General features: G+C 38.9%; 1 protein-coding gene across 1 annotated transcript in view; it reads right to left on the bottom strand.

Moving 5' to 3' along the window:
- Window positions 1–21,415, bottom strand: part of ALDH1A1 (aldehyde dehydrogenase 1 family member A1) — a 33,844-nt gene extending 12,429 nt beyond the window's left edge. Inside the window, exons 1-2 of the mRNA XM_015564995.1 lie at window positions 21,282–21,415; window positions 7,973–8,077 (exon numbers count right to left, since the gene is read on the bottom strand). Coding sequence (XP_015420481.1) covers window positions 7,973–8,077; window positions 21,282–21,347 — 171 coding nt within the window. The 5' untranslated portion in view covers window positions 21,348–21,415. The remainder of the gene's footprint in view (window positions 1–7,972; window positions 8,078–21,281) is intronic.
- Window positions 21,416–21,672: the final 257 nt, after the last annotated feature.

Below are 21,672 nucleotides of genomic sequence, written 5' to 3'. Positions count from 1 at the left end.
TGGTCACTATGACACACACGGCCCGCCAGGGGGCAGATGCTCAATGCAGGAGCTGCCCCCTGGTGGTCAGTGTGCTCCCACAGGGGAAGTGGGGCGGGGGGAGGGTGGGAAGAGATTAACCAAAGATCTTATATGCATACTAGAAGCTCAGTGCACAGATTCATGCACTAGTGTGGCCCCTTGGCCTGGCCTGCTGGGATCAGGCTGAAACCGGCAGTCCGACATCCCCTGAAGGGTCCCGGACTGCAAGAAGGCGCCAGGCCGAGGACCCCATTGATGCACGAATCCGTGCACTGGGCCTCTAGTAACCCTATAAAACAGACTAAGGTGCCTCACAAGCAGCCCCAGAGTGTCTTCATCAGCTCAAAGTCTATCACATTGTATCAACTTCTGTACATTGGAATTATACTTGCTGCCTGATCTTTAGAATGATGAGTTCCCCACACATAGTTCATGCTTGATTTTGTAGGGCATAAATATTATAATATTTTAAGAGTTGCTATCATTTGAGTACTTGCCCTATGTCAAGGAAGGTTCTAATTACCTCACACATATTAACTCATTTCATTCTCAATCATTTTATGAAACAAATATGTTCCCCATTTTACAGATGAAGAAACTGAAGCAAAGAGAGAGAGTTGCCCAAGGTAAATAGCTAAAAGTGGCCAAACTGAGTTTTACATGGAGACTGCCTGACTGTAGAGCCTTTGTTCTTCACAAGGTCTCACAGTGCTTTGGTGGCTTGGTTACCCAGAGCTCCAGGAAAAGTTCAAGATCTAAAACGGTGATTATCCCCTTTAATCTCTGGGACTCTACGGTCTGTGCGTTCTCTCATGAAGAACCTATTAAACCAGGGGTGGGGAACCTTTTATCTGCCAAGGGCCATTTGCATATTTATAACATCATTTGCAGGCCATACAAAATTATCAACTTAAAAATTATCCTGCTATATTTGGTCCAACATTTAATTAACTTACCCCTAATGCCTTGGCAGGGCCAGACCAAATGATTTTGAGGGCCTTATAAGCCCCCGGGCCAGACATTCCCCAACCCTGTATTGAAGGGTGAATATGAACTTTATTTTGCAGTTGAAGAGGAAACTTTATAAACATATTGCTCTTTCCTTTTGTGCAGCACAGAAAAGGCATACAGGTATACAGGTAGTGAAGATGGCATAGAGAGGGTCGTATGTGACAACTGCTCATTTCCCATCCTCATTTCTCAACTGGGTACAAAAAGATCCTTTGGAATCCCTAAGTATGTAAATAGTTAATTTCTTTTCTTTCTTTCTCTTTCTCTTCCTCTCTCTCCACCGCCCCCTCTTTCTTTCTTCCTTTCTTTTTGAAAACAAAACAAAACAAAACAATTGCATTACAAACAAAACAAAGCAAAACAATTGCATTATTTCAAGCAAATAAGTAATGCCACATCCAATCTAGCCTCCTCGCCTTCACCCACATTGCCTGCACTCTCATTCTTTGTTTCTGACCTGGGTTTAATATTCCTGTTCCTTCCTAGCCCACCTCGTTACACACTTTTCCAGGGCCACTCCATTCCCTACAGGTTCCGGTTCATACCTCTTCTGACCTTCTACCAGAATATACAAACTACAAAGTCTCCACCTCTGCCATTACCACTTCATGTGTTTCTTTTTTTTTTCTTTTCTCCATCAAACCAGTTGTAAACACCTTAAAAACATAGATTGTTTTTTCTCTTTTTTTTTTTGTACATAGGGCTGGCCACTACCTGGTTTTTTTTTTTTTTTTTTTTTTTTTTTGTATATAGGGCTGGCCACTACATGGAGCTAGCTACATAAGCTCCACAATCATAGCTATGTTTCCAGCCCACAGGTTGCATCTTTCTGCAAGAGACATACTTTTTTGAGAATCTGAGGGGAAAGATTATTCTACATTAAAATTTATTTATTAATTTTGGAGACAGAGAAATAAGCGATTTGTTGTTTCTAAGAGACATACTTTTTTGAGAATCTGAGGGGAAAAATTATTCTACATTAAAAATTATTAATTTTATATGTAGAGAGAAATAATCGATTTGCTGTTTCACTTATTTTTGCATTCATTGGTTGATTGTTGTATGTGTGCTGGCTGGGAATCGAACCCACAGCCTTCGTGTATAGGGATGACGCTCTAACCAACTGAGAAACCTGGCCAGAGCCCTATTTCCACATTTTTTAAAGTTTACCAAAATTAAATTAAACCTCATTCAAAGATGACATTACCCCCTTGAGAGGCATGGGCTTCAAATTAATATCTCCTGCCTTAGGCTATATTCAATTAAGAAGCCTAAACTTATAAGCTTGCAAATTAAAATAAAAACAAATGATTTTTTCAGTATCACCACACTAAGATGATTTGGGGTGAGAGGGAAATTTTAGAAGTGTAATCTGGTCTGATTAAGATGATATTTACCGAGTACAAGCAAACATTCTTTCACTATTCTACATCATACAGTTGTATATCTCAGGGTCCAACCTGAGAGAATGATGAGTATTTATAATAAAATATATGCATTACTACTTTCCCTTCCTGAGAAACATATATACCGTCCTATTTTAGGTATTCGGTTCATCACAATGATTGCTTATATCTGGACATTGTTTTATGCCGTAGACTCTAACCTTTTCCAAGTTATATTTGGAGGGCACTGTTGAAAAATGAAAAAGGAAACCACAAGACCCTGAAATTGCCAGCATGATATGTGGGTCCCACAGCTTATAAAATATATGCTGTGACATGTTTAAACAGGTCTCTGTGACACAGCTTTCATTTAGACCCTTCTGCTCAGTGTCCTGCCATCAGCCTTAGCCAAATATGGTTTATTGTAGACATTCTGGCCCCTCAGAGGGACATGGAAAAATCTTGCTTTAAGACAAGTAACTCAGCCATAAGGAAAATACATCCCTGGGAAATGCTGCTATAAATAAGGATGTTCTTTCGGTCATGTCCTTTGAATCTTGCTCTACTTATCTCACATCTTCTATTTTATCTTGTAGGAACAGAAATAAAGTAATGGTAGTTAACATATAGCTTTGACACAAAATAACCCCTACATGTGAACACTGGTTCCTCACATATTAGCTATGTAAGCCTTGAGTCATCCATCCATCGTCCATCCATCCCTCCATCCATCCAACCATATAAAGATCTGCTAAATTCTCTATTCTGTAGCATTCTTATCATCAGGCTGCTAATGATAAAATGCTGATGTAAAGAGATTGCTGTTTGGAAAATCTCAACAGACTGGGAGAAATATACCACAGAACAAACACTGCAATATATTGCAAAATGTAAAAAAATATGAGGAAGTGAAATGTATTGTGATGTGACTTTGCTAAGCTTTAGTTTTCTTATCTTTGAAATGGGGATGTTACCTCACAGAGTTGTTTTGAAGATTAAATGAGGTAACACTTGAATCACATTTTCTATGTAACGCACATTATGTTAACAGTTCATTAAATGGGAGCAATTGCTATTGCAGTTGTAGCAGTCAAAACAACCTTAAAAGAACTCTCAGCAGTTGTAATATATTTTAATCCTTCCTTTCAGTTTTCACTGCTCTGTATTATTTTAGGCCATTATTATCTCATATTGTTGCTAGCCTTCGCAAATCCATTCATTCTCTTCTTTCCCCATAGGGCCTTGCCTGTTTCTACCAGGCTAATCTTCTGCAAATATTTTTATCTTATCACCTTCCTTTTCATACATTTGCAACGGCCCTTCTTTTGCCTATAATCCTAAGGCCGAACTCCTCTTTCTGATGTTCAAGGCCTAATATTTTGGGCCCCACCTCACCTACTCAAACCTCCATTTACATTTTTTTCTACTCTATCTGGCCCAACTCTTCACCTTTGCTTTTGCAATTTTTGCCTAGAACATTCTATCAGCATAGCCCTTTTACCTTCAAAGTCTCATATATTCTTTAAGACCCAGTTGAAATATCACAACCTACCTAAACCCTGGCCAGACTAATCCCGCTTGATAGTTAACCCGTTGTACGCCATAAGCGTCTACAGAGGCAAGTGGACCTTCCCCACACACCATGTGAGTCTATAGCCGCAAACCCCGGCTATCAACTCTGGCCGCCCAATTTTAAAATCAGACTTGTTAGTGACATCTCTGGGTTTGTAAAGAAAATTATGGTAACTAAATTCATACATATCCCAGCACATATGGAAGAAATGGGGATGGTTTCCGTTTGGGACACGTGGCAGTTAACTGGTTAAGAATCTACTGAGCTCTAGGCACTAAAGCTAATACTGCTATAGTTAAGCATCATAGACCCTGTTTTACAAGACAGGAAACACAGCATGAAATCCATTCTACAAAATGTGATCCTATCCCTGACTCCTAAATCCAGTTTTATAGCTGTGCAAGACTATGCTGATAATGATCTCTTTTTGCAGTGAATATATAGATTTCTGTCTCTAGTATAAGCTATAACACATTCCTTACTGTTCCATGCCTAAAATCAGCAGTTAATAAATATTTAATAATTTGATATTTATTTTATAAACTTACTGTGTTACATTGATTTTTATAAAGATGCTCCTTATATAAATAATTTGCTTATATTGACATGTAAATAATAAATCGTATTTTAATTGATTTAATTATATAACAAAACTTTTACATTAAATGAAACTATTAGGTATAAAAGTATTCATTTTTTAAATGCCAGGACTAGCGTTTCTTGGATTTTTATTCTAGGGCTAACATTTTTCAAGGTTATAATTTTTAAATTAAGCCGAACACAATTTGGTACATGAAAGTCAAATTTGCTACCATTTTCACTGCACAGGGTTTAAAATGTTCCTTTTTAGAGGGAAGGGGCCAAAGCTCAATGTGTGAACATCACTCAAATGATGATGAAATAGCAAGTGCCTTGTAAACATAGTTACAGAAGGATGACACTCGCAGGCTGTGCATTTCCATGCTGAACTCATTCAGATTTGGAGAAAATAGCTACCTGATCAGTTTCACTTTTACACCTGTCATCGCACTTACTTTAATGGACATTTACTTTTATCCCCAGCAATTATTTGTCACGTCACGCTTTAGTATTAAAAGCGGTTTGCAGTATTAGTCAGTGTAGCCTAAAAGAGCCACTGAAGGGAAAAGAAAACAGTTCCCACCCACATCTGTGCTTTGCTTTGTAACCTCCGTTTGTTCTTGCCCCTCCTCCTTTCTTTATAATGCCATTGAAAGGCAGTATACAGCCCATTGTTAATTCCCTTCTACTCATCAATTAAATCCTTAAACCCTCTTGGCTCATTATCTGAAGAGTCAGTTCCAGTATGTTAGGTTTACTCTACGTAATTTAGCAGATTTCTACCTTTGGCTAAGCAATGAATGTTAGGAGTTACTATACATTTTTTTTTATCACCAAAATTGTGAAAACAGGAATAATTACTTAAAAAGAAATGTTAGTAGCTCACTCTAAAAGAGAATGAGATGACAAGCGTGCTGGATGTTAAGCAAACAGTGGCCAACCATGAGCATTTTATATCATAAACAATTTAACTTGCGTGTCAAGTATCCAGCCAACATGATCGGCACCATGGCCTGATGTGAAGCTTTGCTGGAGGCGAATGAGTGCCCTTGATCTACACTTGCACAGATTCTCTGCTCTCCTCTGAGTAGGAGTAGTCGTCAATAAATCCAAAGCAAATAAATGACAAATATTTCTGAAGCTTCAGGTATGATCATCAGCTCACCCTCACTGCACTTGAGGAAGAAAGTAAATTCCACCAACAATGCCAAGAAGACCTCAGATCGCCTGATGGGCACTCCAGGCTCAAGCTTGTTTTACTGGTGAAACTAAACCTGAAAGCCAGTAAGTAGCAAAGCAAAATGTCCGGGCCCTAGAGCTAAAGCATCAAGATTTTTTTTTCTTTTGTTACTTGCAACTTGCAAACAGCTCTGCCGTGTCCCTCAAGTGGCATTTGTACCTCCAGACCAGTGGTTCTCAACCTTCTGGCCCTTTAAATACAGTTCCTCATGTTGTGACCTAACCATAAAATTATTTTCGTTGCTTCTTCATAACTGTAATGTTGCTACTGTTATGAATCGCAATGTAAATATCTGATATGCAGGATGGTCTTAGGCGACCCCTGTGAAAGGGTCGTTCGACCGCCAAAGGGGTCGCGACCCACAGGTTGAGAACCGCTGCCCTAGAGAGAAAGAGTAGGCAGCTGTCAAGGGCTCCACTGTGCCCTCACCTAGAGCTTTCTTACTTTTATCACCTCCCGAGTGTTGACAGAGCCGCTCAAGCCACGAGGCAGACATTTGAGGTAAGGGAGCTCTGTGCACATCTCTGGCAGTCTCTGATAGAAACTATGCTTCTTTGTTGAATGGGAAGAATAATTTTTTTTTTTCTGATTTCTGGGAATGGTTCACAGGACACAGACTATGTCACCAGGAGTCATCGTAATGCCTGTGCCTGAGTTTGGTCTTATAACATTTCTTAGAGGGGCCAAGTGATTATCACAGCAGTTTCCAACCGTCAATTTTCTTACCTGTCAATGTCCATGCGCCTTATTAAATGCGAACACTTGAGGGGAGATACAAGGTGTTTAATACCTTAGATCAGGTTCTTAAAGTGTACTCCCCCACCCTGACCCCAACCAGCGACCTTGGCATCACCTGAGAAATGGTCAGAAATACCAATTCTCAGGACAGCAATCTCCCCATTTTACCCAAGGAACAGAAAAGGTAAATGTAAAAGTGGGACTTCTTACTACGGAAGATGATTTAAACTAGGTCCTGAGGACTGCACTGCGCTGTGGCACAGAGGCAGCGACCAGCACGTAATGTTCGGGGGATGGTACTGAACATGATGAAGTTGAAACTCTTAGGTTAAGGGGGGTGCGGTGAGGGGGCGGGGGGCCTGGGATGGAGGCCAGGAACAAGCGTTTGTTTTCCCTCCCTACCCCAGCTCGGAGACAGGAAAAAGCCCTTGAAGAACTTATGCATGGATAACTCCAGCATATAGAGAGAAAGTGAACTCTGAAAGCAGTTGACATGTGTCTCCATTCTATTCTGCTCCTACTTCTTAAGCTGTTGACCCCTCTGACTAAACTCTGCACTCTTGCCCCTAAAGGCATGGGTCTTAACTTGTACTGCTAATACTGCAACCTGAATCCAGGGCCCTCCCTAAACCCAGAGGAGCCCCTCAGGTCTGTCGCTATCTTGGAATAGGCCTGCAAGATTGAATACCATGAAATTAGTGATCTCATTGATTGGGAAGAAGGAAATGACAGAATGAAGACTCCACAGGAACATGAGACTGCTACAGTGGTTGAACGGAACATGTCATGAATGCTATTATCCTGGGGTTTTGCTGACTACATCTCCCGGTGGTCTTTTCATGGAGCAACAAAACATTTTTTAGCGTTTTCTAGCTCACATGACAGAGATTTAAATCTTGACCACATCTGGACAATGCAAGACCAGAAAATCATTTCTTTCTTTTTTCTTCTTTTTCTTTATTTTGATGTGTTTTTTTACAATATACAAAATAAACCTCAGAAAATCATTTCAAATTAGACTGTGAACACAAACACTTTTTAAGGTACGTGTTCAGCTAAAAAAAAAAATCTGAAGGCTTTTACTCTCTGCACTCCCCAGGCTATTTAATTTCCCCTGTGTAATTATTTGTAATAATTACAAGGTAAGGCAGTAGCCTTGGCAGTCACAAGTTCTGGGATCAAAGGACAGCCTGTGAATGCTGATTTCATCATTTATGAACAATGTCCCCTTGAGTAATTTATTCAACCTTTATATTCTGCTATTACATCATCATTTGTAAGCGTGACAAAAAAGAGTACCTTCCCAGAGACAGCCCCAGAAACCATATTTTCATGACATGTCTACTTGAACTTGAAATGGTGCTTGTGGCTCATGAAAACATGCAAAAAATTTGGATACAATGAAACTAGTTTTAGGAAACTCACCTGATCTCCTTCTTCTACCTCGCAGAGTTTCTCCTCCGTTGCAGGATTAAAGACAGGAAATTTCTTGCCACTCACTGAATTATGCCATTCATTGTTTATGAAGATCTGTAGAGAGGAAAAGAAAATAGACAAACAGGCATTTAAATATGCAGCAAATTTGATTTTTTAAAATTACATTTTTTACTCATTTCAGAGAAGGGAGAGGGAGAGAGAGAAATATCAATGATGACAGAGAATCACTGATCAGCTGCCTCCTGGATGGGCCCCACTGAGAGGATCGAACCCACAACCAGGCATGGGCCCTGACCAGAACCCAACCATGACCTCCTGGTCCATAGGTCGATGTTCAACCACTGAGCCACACCAGCTGGGCTTAACCTCCGTATTCTTGAATAAATAATTTAAAACTGAATTAAAGAACCTAGAAGCCAATAACTACACATTACTGAGACCTATAATATTCTGTACATGGGTGCACTATGATATTTGTGCACCCATGTAAAATAAATAAACAAGGGGGAGGAGAAGCCTTATTTGCCTGTTGACATCAATATAATTATTCATATGACAAAACAGCATCAATCTATGTATTTGGAGGCATTCAGAAGACTGTAGTGCTAGCCCTGGAATTGACAAGAAAATGATGTAAGCACGAATACATAAAGGGGATGGGGATAAAAAGCAGTTCAGATGAACAGACTAGATGTGCAAAGACACCTATCTGGAGGTACAGGAAAGATAGATGTATCGAGAAAATTCTTGTTTCTCTGCTAGGGATATGGAATACACGTGAGGACCATGAAATTCCTATTGTCCTTCATGAAGAATAAAAGACACTGGCATCTTATTTCAACTTGAAGCAAAATAAATTGAGATTAAAATACTGACTTGCCCAACGTCTTTTAGAATGAATCAGCTTTCTAGCTATCAGACACACGTTTTATAGAATCCTGTAATTACTCTTAAAGAGTACTTTCTTTTATGCATCTCTAGCCCGTACCTTTGTATTTTTTCCCCAAGGGATGGCTGGGGAAGACCTTAATCAAAGTGTCCCAAATTCAGCTCACAGTCATCTCTAGCTTTATGCTGCTCTTAACTCAAATGTAAGCTCTAAAATGTGCTCAAGTACATTCATATTCTTTCTTTCTCTCCCCCTTCCCCCTCCCCCGTATACTTTACCTCTCCTGTTAATGAGAAACACAATTCGTAATCATCCTTTTGGATGACTTTGTTCTATACTATCATAAAGAAACTTACTTACCTTGTTCTCCCTAGCCCCCACCCCCCACTTCTGCCTCACTGAAATTTAATTTTCACCCAGTTATCATAATCTTCTGAAATCGGCCTAGTTCAGATTTTGCCCCCTCCTCAGAACATTTAGGTGGTTCTTGTTCACAAATTCCTTAGCATGATAATAAGGTGGCTGATGACCTCACTTTTCCAACCCTTTGTCCTATGATTTCCTCAGTTTACCTTTGTTTCAGCCTCACTTTGCTGTCTCAAGTACCATGCCCTTAGGCTCCACACACCTTTTATGCATGCTGTTTCTCAGCTGGAGTTTTACTCCTCTCTTGTACTCATACCTCAACTTGTCCTTAAAATGTCATCAACTCATGAAGATTTTACTAGTTCCACTTGGACTTAACCTCTTTTTTCCCCTCTAACATAGTGTGTTAGTATCCTATTGAATTACTTATTACGTTCTGCTTTGTGTTAAAGTTAGAATCTACATATCAGCTCACCTAATTCCAAACAAAAAAACTAAAGACATCATGGTACTTGCCTAGGTTTTTTAGCCAGTCTGCAAAATTTGCATCAAATTCATGCCTAAATTTTTAATTTTCCCTTCCTTCTACCCTAAAGATCATATGACCTCTTTAGACTTTATAGCTCTTAAACTAAGAGCACAAGTCTCACCCTGTCAGAGACATACCCAGAATTCCATCCTTCCACTGTATAATTTCATGAAAAAACAAATAAAAACGAGATATAGAATTAATTATATTTTGTTGGTCCTGCGGTGTGAATACTTATAAAAATTTTAATATCATCTCTTGTGACCAAATTTAGATTTTTTTTTGCAGCTTGAGCTCTTAAGCTACTTGCAGAGTGTAACTTGGCCTTTTTGGGCTCTGAAACTGCCTGAGTCAGATCCCAACCGCCAACCCCAGGGCTCCCTCCAACACCCCATGCCTCTACTGATTGTACTGTTTGATAAATTGTAGTCCTTGCTTCGTTGTTAAATAATACTCCCTGTACTGTAATTGTGTGATCAAAGAGAGCTCTTTTCTATAGGCCTGGGCCAAAACTACGACTTGATAAATGCTTAATCATATATTACCCTTTGTTCTCGCCTCACAACTTCACTTGCTAGATCACTGAGTCACTGAAAGTCCAGTTGCCCCCACCAATCAAAAAGCACATGATGGAAGTTTATGATCTTTCCCCCCAGCAACCCATCTCTTTGATCATCAGCTCCTTGCAACTTTTGCCTTTATAAACCCTGTCCTATCCCCTCCATTTTGGAACATTTTCTTGGTTCATACGAAGGGCTATGTTTCCCAGTTTGCAAATTGTTACCTGAATAAATTCTCTGTACCTTTCAAGATATCTCCAGCCCTAGCCAGTTTGGCTCCGTAGATAGAGCGCCATCCTGTGGACTGAAGGGTCTTGAGTTTGATTCTGGTTAAGACACATGCCAGGCTTGTGGCCTCAATCCCCAGTAGGGGGCGTGCAGGAGGCAGCCAATCAATGATTCTCTCTCATCACTGATGTTTTTCTCTCTCCCTCCCCCTACCCCTCCCTCTCTGAAATCAATTAAAAAATATCTGTCTATCTATCTATCTATCTATCTATCTATCTATCTATCTCCAGCCTGGCCAGTGTGGTACAGTGGTTGAGAATCATGGTTGGATTCCTGGTCAAGGCACATGCCTGGGTTGTGGCTCTATCCCCAGTAGGGGGCATGCAGGAGACAGCCGATCAATGATTCTCTCTCATAATTGATGTTTCTATCTCTCTCTTCCCCTCCCTTCCTCTCTGAAATCAATAAAAATATAAAAAAATGCACTCTCTCTTTTAAAAAAAGATATTTCCAGATTTTGGTTTTCAGATGAAACTTTGCAGCTCTTACTTGAGTCCCCCTAGGTCTGTGATAATTTGAAGTTTCAAGTTCTCAACAATACATCTCTTGATGTAGTATAGCTTATTTTACAGTTGTGTCTAAGCTATGTCTGAAAAACCCAGTTCAAATGAAAGTCAGTGAATGTTTTATAAATGAGAATTAACCTAGAATAAGAACACAAGTTTATCTCGCAGCCTCAGGCAACTAATGAGACCAAAGATGACCCCAAATTACCAGCAACTGCTCTGCATTATTCAGTTTTAACCTTTTATATAGGAGGACACCGTGAGCTCAACTTTTGTTTGAATTTGTGTTTATATTCACATAATCCAAATGGTCACTTTTTTTTTTCCTCCAGAAAAGTGTTTGTCAAGTACTGAGTAAACACCTGTCTCATTATTTGGAAGGTACGAGGGAAAATGAGAGATTAGTGAGACATTGCCCCTGCTCTCAGGGGGCTCAGGATTTATGAAGAGAGTGCATTTCTATCAAGATCAGCTGGTAAAGAATTGAAGGTTGTGCAATAAAATCACCAAAGCAGTGCTTTTTAGTTAATAAATTGCAGAGCGGAACTCTGGGCAGAGAGGGACGTGGGCTAGAAGAATGCATCCTTGAGGGGTAGGATTGGATTGGTGGGAAAAGAAAAACAATGAGCAGAGCGAGGGGATGTGCTGAGATATTTGTAACAGTGAGGAGATTAGCCTGGGACAGAGAGCTCCAGTGGAAACAAGTTATCCAGTGGAGATAAGCTCTGACAATGAAAATGAGGCCAGTTTGTGGTGGATCTTGCTCTCCAAAGGGAGAATTTGGACTCCATTCTGGCTATAATAAAAAAGTGACAGGATCAAATAAGTGTTTTTAGGAAACCTGACTTTAATGTCCCCAGGTGGATTTAAAGTAGAGCAACCAGAGTCCTGCTATTAGTTGAAATCATTTTAACATCCCAGGCTTGGGGACATGAGGCTTTAGAGTACCGTGACATAGGACTGTCGTCTGAAAATTATGAGTTGTATACATTCTCCCCCAAATAGAGGCCTTTCCGCATAACAACAGAACTCAGCACAAATAATGGCATGATCGGTTGCTATAAAGATCAAGAATTGCATCATTCTTTTCCTTCCTCCGAGCTGTGGAGAACTAATTGGTAGGGTCTACCTTAATGATTTGGGGGGGGGGGGGTAATTTTATTGGCTTTACATTTGACATTTGCTTCCATCTAACTGTGAGACCAAATGTTTTTTTTAATAATCCTCCTTCCTGTGGTTTTATAAAATAGTTACAGTAGTCCCACTTACATGTCGGGGATAATTTCCAAGACCCCCAGAGGAAGCTTAAAACTGTGGAGAGTACCAAGCCCTATATATACACTATGTTCTTTTCTATACATACATACATACCCATGATAAAGTTTTATTTATGTTAACCATAGTAAGAGACCAGCTAATAGAATAATTATACGAACATACTGTAATAAAACATGTGAATGTGGTGTTATTAAGTAGAATAAGGGTTACTGATAACCCAGTGGGGCCCCTAAGTGACTAACAGGTGGGTGAGCATTTACTAATGGGTGGGGAGTGTATGCAGTGTGGAGACGCTGGACAAAGGGATGGTTTGGGATTGGGGTGGGACAGAGAAGGACTCAGAATGGCATGAAATTTAAAACTTGTAAGTTGTTTATTTCTGGAATTTTCCATTGAATATTTTTGGATGTGGTTGACAGAGGGTAACTGAAATTGCAAAAAGCAAAACCATGGATAAAGGAAAAGTACTGTATATGGAAAAATGTAGGTTAACAAATATTTATTATAATGATTATGACACCCATTTAGGCCTGTTGAACTGCACTCTCATTTCCCTCCCTTTGTTCGTTTTCTATTTGTTATTTGCCTTTAGTAAGTTCAGAGGAGATGGAATCAGGCTGTAAAAAGAAAAAGAAAAAAAATTCTTGGGTCCTAGTTAACCATTATATTAACCATGTTCTAATTAGGAATTTTGAAATCAGGATATATGTGAATAATGTATATAGATATATAGTAAACCTCCACTGAAAGTACACAATATTGATTGGAAATTGTGTCTATGCATTTGTACTTCAAGTGCTTCTTATATGGGGAAAGAATCAATGACAATGTTGAGGCAACTTAAAAATTGATTTTACTCTTACATTTTTTATATGTCATATTTTAGGGGGTGTATCATATGACAGATTTTCAAAAGTGGCTGTTTTCTGAATGTATTTTAGTGTCCAAATCATACTTTAAAAAATATTTTCCAAGTAAAAAATTATTGTCTTAATGTGTTTGATATAAAGCTACAATTCTAAATTAATAAGTCCTTTCCTCAAAGTATTTCTGCCTTAGATCAAACTAAATTTGGCTAATAGGAAAAACAAAACTCATTAACCTTATAGATTGAGATAAGATTTTGGAACATGTTAGCTTTAGGGTGAGAGAGCCCCTGACTCCCTCCAACAGATATTCAGGATGTCCTATATTCCTAGTATCTCTGTTTCTTTTCATTGAATTTATTGGGGTGACATTGATTAATAAAATCATATAGGCTTTAGGCATTCAATTCTATAATACATCGTCTGTATATTATACTGTATGTTCACCACCCAAGTCAAGTCCCCTTCTGTCACCATTTATCTCCCTTTTACCCTCTCCTACCTCCCTCTACTCCCTTTCCCTCTGATAATCACCATGCTTTTACCTGGGTCTATGATTTTTATTTTTTTTATTTTTTGCTTAACCCCTTCACTTTTCCCACCTAGCCCCGCAAGTCACATCATCTCCAGGGGCTGCAACCAAGCCAGTGGCTCTAGATATTATAAGGGAAGTCAGTGCTTTCTTGGTGGCAGAGAAATTTCACAGATCACATATTAAATACCCAAAGTATTTCTTTTAAGAAATAACAAGGGTGAGAGAGGTGATGTGATTCCCCTTTTTATGTCACCTGTGAAAATATCCAAACCTGAGAGCCCCAGTCTTAGCCTGTGGAGTTGTTGTAAATGTACAGAAAGCGATGGGTTTTGTAAATGTGTAAACCTTTTCTCAGTTTAGGCACCAAACCCCTTCCCCTTTACCCCCCAACATAACAAAACATAAAACTTTGGAAGAGGGGTAGAAAGAATGAGATGCAGGTTGAATAATCGGAGACTGAACAAAAGTCAGGTGGGGATGTTAAATATTTAAAAGAATCAAAGCTAGATCTCTGGCAACTACTTTCAATCCAAACCCTGAGGCAGCAAAGCAAAATGTTGAGACTCAGAGTAAAAAAATCTAAAAGGAAATTAGGGAGGAAATAACAGATGGGAGGAAAATACTTAACTGCAGTAAAAGGAATGAAAACAAAACAAGAAAGTGACCAAAACAGAAGTAGAAATACAAATTTCCTTTGATTTCTGTTTTATATTATTGTCTGACTTCAGTGACATAAGTGTACACTCTTACTTTCTTGTTTGAAAACCTCTTCAGCCTTTTCAATGCAGGGGAATAGAAAAACATTTCTGTTTTGAACCACATCTTCACCATGTCCCACAAATGACAAAAATCCCTGTCAATAATTTCTGTACATCGTATGTTCTCTGTATTAAAGAGGTAAAATAGAGAAGCACCAGCAAGTTCTGTACATATTTAATATGTACAGTTAGCAATATCAAGCGCCAATAATACAATACTTACATATAAGCCTTCTTCCTGCTAAGGAAACTGCAAAATGTAGAGCCTAATTCAGTTGTTTGTTATTTATATTTCTTCGACTTTTAAGAAAGTATTGGGAGAGTATTGCAAATAGTAAGATAATGGGACCTAGGGTGGGAAGTACTTTGTTCAGGCAAAGTTTCAAGATCTGTGATAACTGTGCAGATTCCCAGCAAACAAATTTCCTTTAGCAAGTCCAACATTACAATAAAGGTACCAGGTAGATATATAATGTAAAAAATTAAAAGAGCAAAATTCAGTCTATGTAATCAATGCCTCTATTTGTGGGAGCTTTAAATATGCACATGCCCACACACATGCCCTTTTCTAATTTGCTTATTAGTAGTGGATTTTAATAAAATATTTAATTATAAAGCAATTATTACTCATGTTCTTTTGAACTTAGCTCTGTCTGTTGCCACTGACATCTGGTACATGTGTAATGTATCTGGCTGCAATTATAATAGCATCATGAAAACCCAAACCAACACCACCATCACCCAAGCCAGACAATTGCTATTTAGAAACAACTGTGTCATCATTTTATCAATACCTGTATTCTCACGAGATTTCTTCATGCCTGTGTGTGTTATATCAGCCCGTAGATTACCCATGCCACTTCAGGGTATTTCCTTAACTTTGTGTTGCTCTTCAAATGCATTGCTACTTATTCTCTTTAAGGGTTTTTCTCACTCAGCCCTCTCATTCCAGGAAGTAGGTAACAACAAATTCATTAGGCAAAGTCCAATTTAAAAGAACCTTGTGAACACCTGTACTACTGAGAGTCCTTATGAAATGGGGATAATACCCTCTCTTAAGGTATGTATGACTTACTTTAGTATTTTTGTTAATTTAGATTTCTTGACGCCAGGTAGGTGCCAGACAACAAAATATAATCAATAAAGAAAAAAACAAAAAAAAACAATTTGCCATCCTCAGAGACGAGCTAACATATTGCACTCATGAATGTTTATCTCCCAGGAGCAAAATTAATGGTAAGTTCCACCATTGGGCTGTGGCCATAATTTGATTCTTTTTTTTATTTTATTGATTTTTTTACAGAGAGAAAGGGAGAGGGGCAGAGAGTCAGAAACAACGATGAGAGAGAAACATCGATCAGCTGCCTCCTGCACACCCCTTACTGGGGATGTGCTCGCAACCACGGTACATGCCCTTGACCAGAATTGAAACTGGGACTTTTCAGTCCTCAGGCTGACGCTCTATCCACTGAGCCAAACCGGTTAGGGCCAGAATCTGATTCTTGTTGGACTCAGACACTTTTTGAAAGGGAAGGAAAGTAATTCTAACCTGAGTGTGAGTGACTGTCAGAAACAGGGAGTCAGGTCTGTAAGGGACTAGATGGTGGTCACTGTAGATAAAGTTATAAAGTTCACCCAAAACCTTTAGACTGTTGTTGCTGGTCAACAGACCTAGCTTGAGTAGCAACAGTAATGCCTAGAAGTCTGTTAGAAATGCAGAATCTCATATGTATCTCAGCTCAGGCCTACAAAATCAATCTGCATTTCAACAAGATCCCTAAGTGATTCACTGGCACATTCACATACAAGAAGTACTACTCTAGAGTAACTTCTCTCTATTGGTCCACCCGTTTGGGGGTGTACCACTCAAGTCATCCCTCTCCCTTATCATCCAAATTTCAGTTCTCACAATCAGAGTAAAGAAGGCACTTGTTAGAGACAATCCAGTGAGATACAATACTGTTTGTAGTGTTCAGGGGAAATAAAACAAAATCATGTGGGAACGTATTGAATCTTAAATGAGAAGATTCAGAATTCAGCTTATTCTGTCTTTGCCACTTAAGAGCTATATGACCTTTAGCAAATCACTTAAGCTCTCTGAGCTCTGGTATTTAAGCTTTAAAATGGGAGACTAGTAACATCTTCTCTAGCTCCGTTCCAGTGCTCAATTATGAACCTCAAATGACATCAATAGATAAAAGCCGTTTTGAACTGTGCCTAGAAATTCAAGTATTCATTCCACTTATATTGGGAATGGAATGACTTTAGAATTCTAGGACTCATCTTGGAAAGAAGAGGGTTAAAAAGAGCCTAGACTAAGTAGCTAATAAGTGCTGGGCACTTTCTACAAATTACCTTCCTTAATTCTCACAGCCACTTTCCAAGGCAGTCATCATTATTCCCAATTTACAGACAGGCCAACCGAAACTCAGAGAGATTAGAAGCCTGGCCAGCGTCATATCGTAAATAAGTGGAAGACCTGGAAATCGAAGCTGAGTTTATCTTGTTAAGCCACTACACCTTGCAGCCATACAGCTATTTGTTCAACTGCTCCCAAATAAAAAGCAAACAAAAAATATTGCTTCAGTCAGATGCGAGTTAAAAGGAGCTCCCAAATGAGGACAGGGCCACTGCACAATCAGCTTTGTCTTGAACATAAGCCCTGTCCTGTTTTAAGCACTCCCCAGTGGTTTCCCTTAAATAAAATCCACCAGGCGATCTGGCCCCAGCCTCTGTCCCCTCTCATCCATTCCCCTTTTCCTCACTTTACTCCACCACATTCGCCTTTTGATAGTTCTTTGAACAGACCAAGCTCTTCACAGGATCTTTGACTGTGCTGTTAGCTCTAGATCTTTGTTTGCCCCCCCGCCCCCCGCCTCCAGAGCCACCTTATCCTCTGCATGTCTCAGGTTCACCTTAACTGTCTTTCCTTTAACAGACCTTCTCTAAAACCTCATCGAAAAGAAGCTCTTCCTCTCACATTCTCTCAGCTTCTTATTTTCTTCTTACTAACATTTATAATTTGTGATTAAATTATTCACTTATTTTCTTCCGCATACCACACCACACACCCTCCAAGAATATAAGCTCCATGAAGCAAGAATTGGCCTTCTTGTACCAGAGACTTCACACAAAGCAGTCATTCAATGATGTTAAATAAAGAAAAGGGAAAATGGAAGAAATGAGTGAAGAGGAAGGGGTATTTAAACATGTATGTGCCTGAATTTCTTTGTTGTAAGAATTTATAAGGAGATAATGGAGTCTAGCTTCATAATATTCAATGATTCATAACTTTTCTCTATTAAAAACATATCTTTTGGATGAAAGCTCCAGTTTCAAACACTTCAAATGGACTTACATTATTTAGCACATTTTGGGAAAGAAAACATTTATTTCTTCCCCTTGGTGGACTGAGACGAATTACTTAGCATATTTTGGGAAATAAAACATTTATTTCTTCCTCCTGGGAACAGCTGAGCAGCAACTGGAGAGACTCATGGTCACGTCCCCTTCAGTAGTTCGGGATGAACAAGTGAACAGGACAGGATTCCAACAGCTCCATGCCTTGAAGCAGTGACGCTGATCTTAGGGAAGTCACTTGGTGTGAGGGCTCAGGCTATTAGTGTTCAACGTTTAGTTTTGATTCCTGAAATCCTGGATAAATCCTTGGAACTTTGCTCCAATGTGATCCATGCAGCCATACAGCTATTTGTTCAACTGCTTCCAAATAAAAAACAAACAAAAATAATGACTGCCTTGGGAAGTGGCTGTGAGAATTAAGGGAGGTGGGGCATGACTGTGCAAGAAAGGGTGACAAAAAGACTAGAAGAAAATGAGAAACAGCTCTAGGAAAGGCTGAGTTGAAAGAAATTCTAGAGAACTGAAAAAAAGTCAGAAAAATAAATAGGACGAGGGTAGCTAATATTAATCAGTCACTTTCCATGTGCCAGGTACTATTTCAAGTGGTTTATGTGCATTAAACTCATTTAATGCTTTCATCCACCTTAGGAAAGTGGTACCTTTATTATTCCCATTTTACACACAAAGAAACCGAGGCAGAGAGAGGTAATATAGTTTGCCCAGTGATCACATAACTTTCAAAGAAGGTCTTCATTTAAAGGCTCAATAAAACGGGTGAGTTGGCAGACGTATAATTCATTTGGAGTTGGAAAGGGGATAAATGAGGATAGAGATGGGATACGAGTTTATGTGGATTTATAATGATGCTATTGAGGTTTTAAATTCTAAAAAACCTTTGTATCATTTTAGAAAGTTATTCTTAACTCTGATCTCTGTTTTATCCACCCCACCAAAAAGCTAATCAGACTGTACTAGAGAATAAGTCATAAAAAAGATATGCAACAATGACTTCTTTTGTTTAGGGAAAAGCAGCTTCAAACTTGAGAGTATGTCGTTCTATCTCTACCATATTTGTAATAATTTTTTGTTATCCAACCCTGCTTGTCTATTCCCTCCACCTTGCCCCAGAGACCAATATACTTCTAGTGATAATAAAGAAGGGCATTAACATAGGAAGAGAAAAATAATTCAGAGGTTCGGGGCTGGCCACAGAAGGTACTTTCTCAGACACTATAAAATCCTTGTTCACTTGGTTTGTAACCAGGAAACTTAGTTAATAACCTTCATTTTTTCAACTCCTCTTGCAAGTGCAAATCCAATACAATTCTTCAGTGGGGCACAGTAAAAAGAAAATGCAAAGGCATTTGAAAAAGCTCACCCATTTAGATTTAATTACATACATAACTGGTGTCCTCCCAAGTGTGAAAATGCTGTAACCAATAAATCAGACAATAAAATGCTATCTGAGCAGAACAGATTTATTGAGAAGATGTGTGAGCAATCAAAATTCACTGACTTGCATTGGGTATTTTTACCCAGAAAAGTTTTTAGATGCAAGAGCAAATCCTGCTCGTTGAATCTTGCCTTCTTTTGAACACTTAGGTCAGTCATGTTCCCTAAAGGGGTGTTCTTGTGCAATGACTTTGAAGAGAACAGATTTCCATCTTAAAAACTGCTCTGTGTTAAAGAATTACTAGATCTGTGTTTGTATGTTAGATTTTAATGACCATCTCGTTCATCTAACACTGTTTCTTACGTGCTTAATTAATAACTACTTACCGAAGCTTCATTTAGTAGGAAGAGTATTTTAGATTAAAGCTTCCTTGAGATGTACAAGGAGGCTACAAACTTCTGCAAACCTCAATTTTTAAAAATGAGACACTCAGACTACCAAATATCTCTCCTAATCAGCATAATAAAAATAGACTCTTTGTAACATTAAAACTGCCAGTGATTCTGATCTTTATGAAACCCATTTTTTTTTCAGTGTGCCTTGGATTGAAATTTCTTGTGAATGAACCAAGTTGGAGTAAGAAATGTGGGAAGGCTCAAGTCTCAAGTCTTGTCATCTTTTGGGCATACTTTTGCCAAGTGTAAATTGTCGGAGGGTATATAGACTCACCACATTTTAATGCTCCCATTTGGAATAAAATTAAATGGAAAAAAAAAGTTTCTCCCTTTAATAAAACCTTGTGAAAATAATGCATTAATACAGTTTATAGCTGCTGGTCAATCGTGGTAAAGGCACAATCTGATCCCTGCAGACATGTTCCTAAGGAAAAGAGCCAGTCAGCTGAGCCACTTCCTCATTTTTTGTACATGTACAAATGAAAATGACCTTAGGATCCACAAAATCATCCATGGTTACAAGTAAGGAAATAAAACAGGTAAATAATAGTGAGGCTTTTACTTTATCATTAAATTATAATGCTCTTGGGTGTGTTTTTTTTTTTCATTGACTGATTCAGAAAGCAAAAATGGCTCTGCTTGAGTTGAAATACTTCCTTCCTTCCCTTACTTTCTCCATCACAACATAAAGCTAAATAATTTTGCTTAGACTGGCATTGTTTTTCTATTTCTTTTATTTGTTTGGAAGTTCTAGGCTCTGACAGGAGAGCTGGCATCTAACTGTGAAACAGGCTAAGTTTCTTGACTGACTCAAACAAGATCCATTTCCTTATTCTCCCTAGCTGTGGATTTTTAAGTTTGGATCAGACTCCTGCCCTTGTTTCTCTCTGTATCTATCAGCTAACAAGTACACATCTGCTCCGATGGCAACAAACTTTGCTGAAGAAATAAATAAGAATGCCTTCTTTCCCCAAATATGCTGAATAATCCAAGTCCATTTGAAGTTTTTGAAAGAGGAGCTTTTATTAAATTTATTCAGTACTCAGATTGAAGGTCCTTCGATTTTGACAGTCACTAACCATATAGACAGATCAGGTTACTTCAGCAGGCCGTTTCTTCTTTTTGTTTTGTTTTTACAAATCATTTCCCACTGTTTGTCTCCTTTCAGTTTCTCTAGCAACTATATGTTCTCTTAGACATGCTGGGCTAGGCTGAAGTTCACAGAACTGCTTAGTAAAGTCCACTGTATCCCAACACAAGAACCTTTCATGCAGAAGAGAATGCCTTGCCTTAAAAATACTTTTAAGAAATACATATATGAAAAGTGGCCCGATGTGATTTGGAATTCAATATTTGATCAAGACACTGAACTCAGAACTGCATTTTGCAAGCCTTTCATTTTTGTATTTGCCAAGGGCCTCTTTACACAAGTTACTTAAATTGACCTTTTATGCTTTAAACAAATGTGGTTTCTAGAAACCCGAGGCAAAGCAGCAAACATAAATTGTACTGACCTTCGTATACTGAAACTTCAAATTGGTGAGTGGGACAGGTAAGTCTGGCATGCCTGAGGACGACATTTCTGGTTCAGCTCCTGAAATACAGGTGACAGGCTCAGCGATTTAGTTCTGATAGAGCACTTGGCTTTATTTGTTCCTTTTTATCTGCACAGGCTAAGGTTTATTTGCATACTGGGATATGATTGGATGAACAAACCCGGAGCAAAAAGAAAATGACACTACTTATTTGTAACACCTCGTGCAGGAAGCCCTTGACTTTTCAAAGTTAAATCCTTAAGAAGCCAGCGCTCCAGCCTTGCAGCCGCATCTGGAGAAGGGCACTATTTGCAGATGAATTAATTTTCAAAGCCCAAACCTGTGGGAAGGGTTCTCAGCGCAGCTGTTC

This window comes from Myotis davidii, unplaced genomic scaffold, assembly GCF_000327345.1.
Source record: "Myotis davidii unplaced genomic scaffold, ASM32734v1 scaffold616, whole genome shotgun sequence".
NCBI lineage: Eukaryota > Metazoa > Chordata > Mammalia > Chiroptera > Vespertilionidae > Myotis > Myotis davidii.
Note: the sequence above shows the minus strand (reverse complement) of the source record. Positions and strands in the feature narration are given on the sequence as shown.